The 9,666-nt window shown below is 48.5% G+C and overlaps 1 protein-coding gene across 1 annotated transcript; it reads left to right on the top strand.

Moving 5' to 3' along the window:
- The first annotated feature begins 3,502 nt into the window (after window positions 1–3,502).
- On the top strand, window positions 3,503–9,245 carry CUNH9orf78 (chromosome unknown C9orf78 homolog). The gene is made up of 9 exons (XM_019540779.1): window positions 3,503–3,635; window positions 4,666–4,725; window positions 5,799–5,850; window positions 6,117–6,187; window positions 6,389–6,466; window positions 6,939–7,136; window positions 7,499–7,635; window positions 8,245–8,343; window positions 8,907–9,245. Exons 1-9 carry the CDS (start codon window positions 3,556–3,558, stop codon window positions 8,996–8,998), a joined length of 867 nt encoding a protein of 288 aa, XP_019396324.1. The 5' UTR covers window positions 3,503–3,555; the 3' UTR covers window positions 8,999–9,245.
- Window positions 9,246–9,666: the final 421 nt, after the last annotated feature.

Below are 9,666 nucleotides of genomic sequence, written 5' to 3'. Positions count from 1 at the left end.
GGGGCTGGGCCAGGGAGGGGAGAGAGGGACGAGCCAGGCCTGGAGGGGGAAGGAGGCAGCGGGCAGGCAGAGGCAAAGGATGGGGGCCCCCGTGCCCTCCACGCCCCTGGCAGCGAGCTGTGCAGGTGGTCCCGTGGGTAGGCAGCAGCTCCCGTGGCAGCAAGTGGTGGGTGCTGGGCTGAAGGGAGCTGGCCAGCTCCTGGGCCACAGGTTCCCATACCCCCTGCGCGGACTGCCAGGAGACATGGAAAGGTGCATCGGAGCGGCCCAGGCAGGAGCCCCCGACCAGTGCTGGCTGCAGAGAGGATGGTCACCGCATGCATCAGAGCTGGACCCCACATGGGGCATCCACACCTTGGTCCCCGCCGCTCAGATGGCCCCCCCAAATGGAGCCCAGGAGCAGCCTGGGTAGGACAGGGCATGGCTACACCCAGGGCAGCATTGCACACAGCGAGGAGCTGGGTGCAGAGTGCTGCAGAGCCTGCTGGCATCGACCCGACAGCGGAGAGCATTGGCAAGGCAAGCACCTGACATCCTGGTTCTGGGCTGATTAAGAAAGGATGGGGATGGACCACGAAGGGAGGTTAACACGGCTGTAGTAAGTCATGGGGAACACTACAGATGGAGTTGACAGCTTATTGTTTTACCAGAAGAGACAATCATCAAACTAGCTAACTCCAGCCTAGGGGATGAGGCACAGACCACGTAGGAACCAATGGCATGTTCAGCACCCACATGACAGCTCAAAGTCTAGTCACTTGTTTATTGCAAAGCAAAGATGCTCAGGCCGTCCTGTACGCCTGTGGTCTAGAGCTAGCACAGTGCATCCCAACTTCCTGACTGGTGCCTCCAGCTAGCACTGGATGCAAATAATAACAGGAATAGAAATATAGCTCCTTGCTTCTTGCAAAGGCTGGAGAATATATGCCGCATACTAGTGCCAAGGTACAGAATGCAAGTGCAGCAGTTTTGCAGCCTGGCTCCAGCCTTTGACAGGGCTGCAAAGATTTCTACAGCTTGGCAGCCCTTTTAGCAACTATTCTTTGTCCTTGCACAGACCTCAGCTTTACTCTGCCTCCCTCTGGGCTGTTGTTGCTGTTCTGTGCTAAAAGCTGTGTTCTCTCCAAGGTGTAAAAAGATCTTTGTTATGCACTAGACCATCCAAAAAAACCCCAACCCAAATCTGTTTCCCAAGCTCTTAGTTGATGGTTGCTCAAAATGTTGATAATGTAATAATTAATCATACCTAGTATTTCTCATCCACAGAGCGAACAAGGCCCGTGGGTTCCTTTGGCACCCATCTGGAGACATCTCATGTTGCAACGTCATTGCATAGGCCCAGATCCTTCACGTGTTTTCAAGAATCTACTTACACGCTTCCAACCGCAGAACCAGGGCATAATGGTACCCATGCACCAAAGCTGTACTGGAGGAGTTTCTATACATCTATATTGGGATCTCAGCCAACTGGTAGCCAAGATGACTAATTAGCAAAGTCTCCCATCCAGTGGCTAAATATGCATCCTGCAACATTTACTGGCCCTGCAAAATCACATCTGATGCCAGGAGGTTCTGTTATACAGGCTGGAAAGGAGAAGAATCTGTGCAGCAATGCAAGCCACTCGTCCTTTGCAGATTATACAAGAAGTTCTCAGTGAGGAATATTTGTAAACACCTGCTCCTTGCTTCTTGTTGAAGTGCTCATAAGAAGCCAGCAGCAAAATGTACACTTCCCCCCCACCCCCATTAGATGTAATTCAAGGTTGCCGACACAAATAACCTGTGATATACAAATAAATACCACCAACTTCACAGCCACAGAGCACTTTGGGACAAATGCGGGTTCCATCAGAGTCAATAGCACAGCTCTTTTTGGCTTCAGTCGAGTCAGAATTTGCCCCTTACTGAATATAGAACATTTGGGCCGAGAAAATAAAATCTTAACAATAACAGGGCGATTTAGTAACAACCCTAATGCTCTGTGCTGCTACAACATCCTTCCCATAAGGCTCACAATTTTTTTTAGTGACAGTAACTCTGGCGTACGATGGGGATTATCCCTGATCTACAGATGCCAAAACTGAGTCATAGAGGGGCTAACAGACACAGCATAATTGCTACACCACATCCCTTGGAAAATATTCTTCCACCCGGCAAACAACCCAGGGCATTGCACACACCAAACACGGCAGCAGCTTCTCTGCAGGAAATCTAAGGTGGGTTTGAATTTGCATGATAAATGGGGGTGCAGAATTTGGTTTGTCAGCATTAACAAAATGCAATCTGGAAACCCTCCAGGGGCTTATTAATTTAAGAGTAATTTTAAGAGAAAAGCCGACTCACAGAATCACACGAGCAAACAAAAGAAAAGATCTGCACTTGCCTGTGCTGGCTTGTTCCCTGCAGCACATTTTCTATTAGGTCCAATCCAGTTTTAAACGCCTGGAGCAACGGGGCTCCTAGGGCAAGGCAGCAGGTCCCTGAGCCTCTGCTTCAACTCTTTGAAATCTTTTCACTTTTTAGGACAATTGTATTGTTATGTTTTTTTATTACGTTTCATAAAGGGCAACTGATGTAGCATTTCATCAGGCAGGCAGCCCTCGACCTAAGACGTGCTAAGTTCCAACGAACGCACAGCACTCACGACGTTTATACATCGACGCCCTGTTTCGACTCAATCTGACGCCACGCCAGCGAGCACGTTCGCTGCGTTGCCCATCTCCCCGGAGAATGTCTGCCCAAACTGCCTTTAAGAAAGCGGACGCGACTCCAGAAACCCTGCAGCCGAGACCCCTTCAACAAGCCCAACCAAGAGCCCTTCGAAACGTCCAAAGTCACCTCAGAGAAGTCCTTCCAAATGGATATGCTTGCTATTTACAGTATAAATGCATGAATGCCGTGTGGCCCCGGAGGCTGGGGGGGCCCGGCGAGCACCCGCGGGTGTCAGCGGCAAGGGGTGCACCGCCACGCTCCGGGGGTGCACGCGCACCCCCGACACGTCACCAGCGAAGGCAGCTGCATTACTCATCTGCAACTGAGGGAGTACCACGTGCTGGGGTGCTTTTGGCTCCCAGTGGAACCGCCCCCCGTGGACAGCATCGCTTCCTACGGGACGGTCGGTTCGGAGGGACGACGCGTGGACTTCGGGCGCCCCCCCGGCGGGGCCCGGCTGTGCGCTGGCGCCCCAGGAAGAGGGCAGCTCCGCTGGCCTCCAAGGAACAGCGTCCAGACGGACTCGGGGCCCGGGCGGGAGGTGCTGCCCGGAGCAGACCGAGCAGGGACTTGCAGGCACGTCAGGCAGGAGCGGTGGGAAGCGGCAGGTGGGCTGCCCAGAGGAATAACGGAGGAATAGCGAGTCAGACCTGGGCACCAGGAGCGCACCGCGAGCCTCGACTCCCCCGGTCCCGGCGCCGGGACCAGCTGCACGCTGCCCGCCCGCGGGAGGGGACGCCCGCGGCTTCGGCACGCACCGTGTCGTCATCGCGGCGCGCGCGTCATCGCGGCGCGCCGGAAGCGCAGGGCGGCGGGGGAGGTGCGTCGCAGGCCCGGGCTGCGATGCCGGCGGGGAGGGTGTTCCGGCGGCGGGCGGACGACGAGGAGGACGAGGAGGACCAGCAGGTCACCGAGGAGGTCCGGTGGGTGCGGGGCGAGAGAAGGAGGGTGCGTGCGTGGGGCCGTGTCAGCGGGATGTGGCACTGTCCTTGCGGAGGCAGGGACGCCAGACCCGCGTTAAACCGAGCTGTGGGTTCGCTGCCAGCGCCCTCCTAGAGCTGTTTGACTCCACATAAAGAGACGCCTCGCTCACTAGTGACTCGCAGTGACCCATATAAAGTGAACAGGATGACTGACTCGCATGCTTTTCCAGCCTGTGGTAACTTTGCGCTCCAAATGTGATCATTTCATATTTGGCAACGCTGGAGCTGGCCGTGTACGCACTGTCGCACATGTGGAGCCCCCCTGTGTGTGCGCGCCACAGCACGGGTGGTTGGTGCTGCCTTAGTGGTGGGGCATGTGCCCCCCCCACTGACTAGCTAGCAACTGGGGTTCCCCCCGCAGCCAGTTCCCCGTGGCTGATCTCATTGACCAGAATGGGGGTCCTCTGTGGCCAATCTTGCCAATTGCATCAACCGGGAGATGGCTGTGGCGCTTCATCCAGCGCTTCTGCTGCCCGCCCGTCACCGAAGCGGGGAGCGCAGCCTGTCGGGTGCACATGCATCTCCGCGCATCCCGTATGCATCGCCACTGTGCCATGGGATGTGCTGTATCACAGCAGTGTGAGCTATTTTCCATTTTTCCTGTGGAAAAGAGTCAATGGTACACAGATGTAATCCTTTTACAGAGAAAAAGATGAGCAAAGAAGTGATAAGGGGCCACACGGGGGATCAGGGAGAGTTCTGTGGAATTACAGGAAGTGTTTCTCCAAAAGGAACAAGGGCTTTCGGTCCGTCCCTCCCATATCCTGTAAAGCCCCCATCACAATGCTAGAAACTTTAGTGTCAAAATAAATACAACTTGTTGTATGCCACACGACAGAGGAGTGTGAGGGCTACACAGGGCAATAACCCCCCCTCCTTTTCCTCCACTTGATGTGGGAGCGGTCAGTGTGCTGGGGAGCGGGCACAGAGGAGCCCCAAGCAGCTCACAAAGGGAACATTATTCCTTCAGGCTGAAGCTCGAGGAAGCGAAGGAAGTGCAGAGCCTGAGGAGACGGCCCAATGGGGTGAGGTGAGTGTCTCAGCAAACACACGCCAGCTCACGTTGGGTCAGAGACTCCCTTGTGGCTGTGCGTTGGCTGCCCTGTCATCTGTACTCCCTGGCGCTGAAGGACATCGCTGTGGCCCCAAGAACTGGGCCTGGGAGAGGAGAAGGCCCCTCAGCGGTGCAAAGACCTGTAAAAGGTGGCACTGTGCACAGCTGCAGTTGTATGTAAACCGTGTTTGTGAACGCTGGTTCCAAGCAGAGCTGCAGCCCAAAACCATGAAGTGTTTGGGCCTACTTCAAAACTGAAAGACCTTAAAGTTAGTTAACGATGGGCGCATCTACTTGAGATGCTTGATTCACATTGGACTAATTCTACTGTGCTTTATCGCACCATGCATAAAGTGTGCTAATGCAGAGTAGATTTAGTTTAATGCACCTTAACATCACAAAAAACATGCATCTGGGCTAATGCACAGTAGAGCTGATAATGGTGCATTAAGTTAGTACCTGTCATTACAGGTACTAAACTTAATGCACCGTAATTATGGTGCATTAGTGAATGTGTGGATGCACCCTCTCCCATGATTCTTATGGTCAGATTTGTCTCTCAGAATTGTATCATATCCCCATATGTTATGATGTGTGGATCAGTTTTTCATGTCTTAAACATCACTTTGTAACATGCATAATAGATTATAAACAGGGAATTGGAAAACTAGTCTTTAAAATGAGTCTCACTTGCTGTCATCCATGTGATCTAAGGAAGGAGGCGTGTTAGGTTATGCCAGGGCACTGAGAATCAAGGTTTGCTCTGTGTTGAATTCTATTCCTCATGCTAACTCGCTTTGTGAACTTTTATGTCAGTTAATCATGCTTTGCCTCAGTTTTTCTGTGTGGAAAATGGGGCTAAGAGCTCCCTAAATTGGATGGATGATATATGTTCTAAAATATCGAATATCAGCAAAACAGTTTGAGACCTTCAAGTAGATGTTGGAAAATACAAAAAAAATTAATGTGTATTTATAATGAATGATAATGCAAGAACAGGGTTTTTTCACTCAGTGAATCTTAGTTTTCCTTTTTGTGTGCTTTGCTAGTGCTGTGGCCTTGCTTGTAGGGGAGAAATTACAAGAAGAGACAACACTGGTGGTGAGTTGTGAATACTTCTATTACCTTGCTGCTAATAAATACCTGTGGGAAAGCATCTACTTTGTACAATAGATCATTTGGAAAACTTAGTTTTGGGTAGCAATTGGCCATCATAAAAGGCTAGTATGATATAGCAGCCTAACAGAGGGAATTTTAGGCATTTTTACCAGATGCTTAGAGAAGAGGGTTTTCTAGAAAGTAACTTTGGGGCTGGTATAGATTAAGGGACAAATTTCATGTCTTTGAATTGTTTCTGCTTTTTATAGGATGATCCTTTTAAGATAAAGACAGGTGGGATGGTGGACATGAAAAAGCTGAAAGAACGAGGGAAAGACAGGTGAGTGTGTGAGAGGTCTGAAATGACCCTTCCTTTAATGTTAGAGAGTTGGCAGCGCACAGGACTCTTTCAGTATTGAAGAAGGAAGGTGAAGTGCTTCAAGCATTGTGTTTTGAAGAATTTAAATGAAGTCATTTGTTGGGTTGCTTAGACTATAGTCAGTGAATTATTTAATAACATAATATTCTTGTTGACATTTAGGATTAATGAAGAAGAAGATCTCAACCTGGGAACCTCTTTCTCAGCAGAAACCAACAGGAGGGATGAAGATGCTGACATGTAGGTGTTTGCTGTGTTTATATATAGTGATTCACCATGAGGAATGAGGTGCCTTAAGGCTATTTCTTCCCCGGGAACTAAGTGTTTGTAGAATATTTTCCTGAATTACTGTGAAGTTTCTTCTTGGGTTTTTTTTCCCACCCTGGGGAAACCAGCCTGAGGAGGAATGAACTTGTCAAAGTCTACACTTGCTGGCCAACCATGTGGTCCATTGGCATTGTGTACATTATGTAGTAGGAGGAACCATCCCTGTCAGTTGGGGGAAAAAACCTTGACATTGTAGGAAGAAACCAAGTATCTTTTGAACAAAGTAACCATTCTGATTTCCAGTACCTCCTTCTGGCTGAGGAGGATTTATCTGCATCTTCTTCCCAGCCACTGACACAGTGACGCAGCTGTGGCTGGAGGTAATGGATGGGAGCATAAGAAATAAATGTAAGTTGCAGCTCTCTCTCTGATTGCTGCGGCACAGGATGAAGTACATTGAGACCGAGCTGAAGAAGCGGAAGGGAATTGTGGAAAGCGAGGAGCAGAAAGTGAAGCTGAAGAATGCCGAGGACTCCCTGTACGAGCTGCCTGAGAACATCCGTGTTTCCTCAGCCAAGAAGACTGAAGAGATGCTGTCCAATCAAATGCTGAGTGGCATTCCTGAAGTGGATCTGGGCATTGAGTATGTAGTTCATACTTCCATTACTGACAGCCTGAATTCCCCTGGTGATTGGTGCACATTGGTTGGTAGGGCCCTGTGGGAGGATGCATGCATAACCTCAGCCTGTACTCTTTGGGCAAGGATATCCACTTTGTTCTGTTTTTTGTATCCTGCCTGGCACAATGGAGTCTTGATCTCTGACTAGAGCTCCCAGGCAATACCATAACACAGCTACTGATGATAGGGGATTTTTGTTTCCGGGTATGTCATACAGCACCTTCCCATAAGATTAATTTGTTCCCAGCAGTATGACAGGTAGATAGAATGGTCCTCTTCTGCCTGCAAGTAAAAAAAAACAAGTCTTCATTGCTTTTTCTCTGCAGCGCAAAAATAAAAAACATCATCTCGACTGAGGAGGCCAAGGCGAGGCTGTTGGCAGAGCAGCAAAACAAGAAGAAAGACAGTGAAACCTCCTTTGTTCCTACAAATATGGCTGTGAACTATGTCCAGCACAACAGATGTGAGTGTCATATCGCTCTGGCTTGATACTTCCCAACCATCAGTAAAAACAAGTAGGACCTGTTACTCGTGGCTTAACTTTCCACACCCATGCTCCCAGTTGACTTGGCTCTATTTATTGCTTGCTAGATTTCCCCTGTTAGGTGATATAGTAAATGTATGGTAAAAAATTCTTGATCTTTCTGTGGCAGCAAAGGGTGGCTTATAGTCTAGAGATCTGCTGTAGGTCACTAAGCAGATAGACAGACAGGTGAGATGGAAGCCACCCAGCAGAAGAGAATTCATTTCTCAGTTGCTCTCATACCATAACCAATTGAGACTAGAAGAAATGTGCACTCCTGTTGTATTTAGCCACATCCAGGCAGCTGATTTCACTGGAGAAGAACTAGAAAAAATCTCAAGCTAGTAAAAGCTGAGGCATCTGGTCATGATGCATTCAGCCAACATCCGTAGCAAGAAGTTATAGCACTGAACAGGATAACCATTTCTGCCTTCTGCTGTGTTTCTCCTGAAGGTTATTCATAAGAGGAAAGATAGGCGTCTGTCTGAATAATACTACTCCATGTATACAGTAATTAATATTCTCCGTTTGTTGTCTCCCTTCGTTTAGTTTATCATGAGGAGCTAAACGCACCTGTGAGAAGGAATAAAGAGGAACCAAAACCACGGCCACTGAGAGTGGGCGATACAGAGAGGCCAGAGCCTGAGTGTAAGTGCCAAATGGAAAGCATGGCCAATTTACTGCAGCTGCCCAGTTTGTGTATGGGTTTTGGATAGAAAAGTGATCTTTCTCCTCTAGCCCTCAGTTTTGGGGCATGGTGTCCTGAGCTGGAGGGGAAGTTGCATAGTGTTGAGTGTTGCATAGTATTTGATCTCCCTGAGGAAGGTAATGTCTCCATGAGGAAAGACATCTCTCCTGTGGTGTCTCCCCTTGTAGATGAAGGGTTGTAGAAAATGTCACATTCACACAATAGCTCCCACATATTGTGATTGGCTATACAAATACTAAGAATCTCTGCCTGGCAGATTTCCAAAGCTGAAATAACAAGGGATGTTGGAAGTTGTGATTCCAGTGGGTTGGCAGTTGGAATATTAGGAGCCATTGGTCAGGTCTGAGGACCATATGTTCTTGCGGGAAAGCCATGAATAGCAAAGGTGCTATATGCTGCTTGGTCATAGTATTTTAAAAAGCAGTGTGAAAGGTGAAGGGAGAATATACTTCCCTGCACTATCCCCTTTATTAATGGAAAAGTTTTTCCCTCTCCTTAAAAGGTTCTCCTCCAAATCGCAAGCGCCCACCCAACGAAAAAGCAACAGATGATTATCACTATGAGAAATTCAAGAAGATGAACAGACGATATTAAGACCTGCTCTGCAGGGTACCGGGGATAGAACCTTTGGGTGGATCTTTTATTTTTTGTAACAAGACGATATTGTGTAAATAACTTCTGAAGTGGGAGGGGGCATTTCCTACAGATCTGATGTATGCTACAAGACTTTTCTTGCAGTGCGCTTGTAGTGAATTAATCTGCCCGGTGTTTGTGAACTCTCCTGTCAGTGATAACTTGTATAAAATGTATTTTCAGTTATAAAACTTCCTTTGTAAATACATTAGCTTCCTGTTGCCATTTTTTAAATATGAAATTAAGTTTGTCTATGGATCTTACTACTTATAAAATAACTTATAAGGCAAGAGCACTCTAAGTTCGTAAACATATAGGGAAGGTTTAAAGCTGGTTTGCCCAAGTGATGTTACACAGTAACTTCATAAATAGAGACCTCTTGTTAGTTCCAGTGGCTATAAAACATACAGAGCATGCGTAATCTGAGATAACGCAGGAATTTGTTCAGTACGACGGGGGTGTTTGTTTTTCCTCCCTCTTGGTGGGAGTAGGTGCCACATATAATCTCAACACTTGCCTCTGAGCAGCAGTTGCAGCATGGTCAGGTCCCTTATCTTTTCTGCAGGAAAATATAGTAGTGCCTGAACAGTGAATACTTGAGTCTTTAAATGGTGGCGGGGGGGTAGGTG

The sequence above is a fragment of the Crocodylus porosus genome, unplaced genomic scaffold (genome assembly GCF_001723895.1).
Source record: "Crocodylus porosus isolate Cpor-Errol unplaced genomic scaffold, CroPor_comp1, whole genome shotgun sequence".
Classification (NCBI taxonomy): domain Eukaryota; kingdom Metazoa; phylum Chordata; order Crocodylia; family Crocodylidae; genus Crocodylus; species Crocodylus porosus.
The sequence above is the reverse complement of the archived record's forward strand: the minus strand, read 5'-3'. Positions and strand labels throughout refer to the sequence as shown.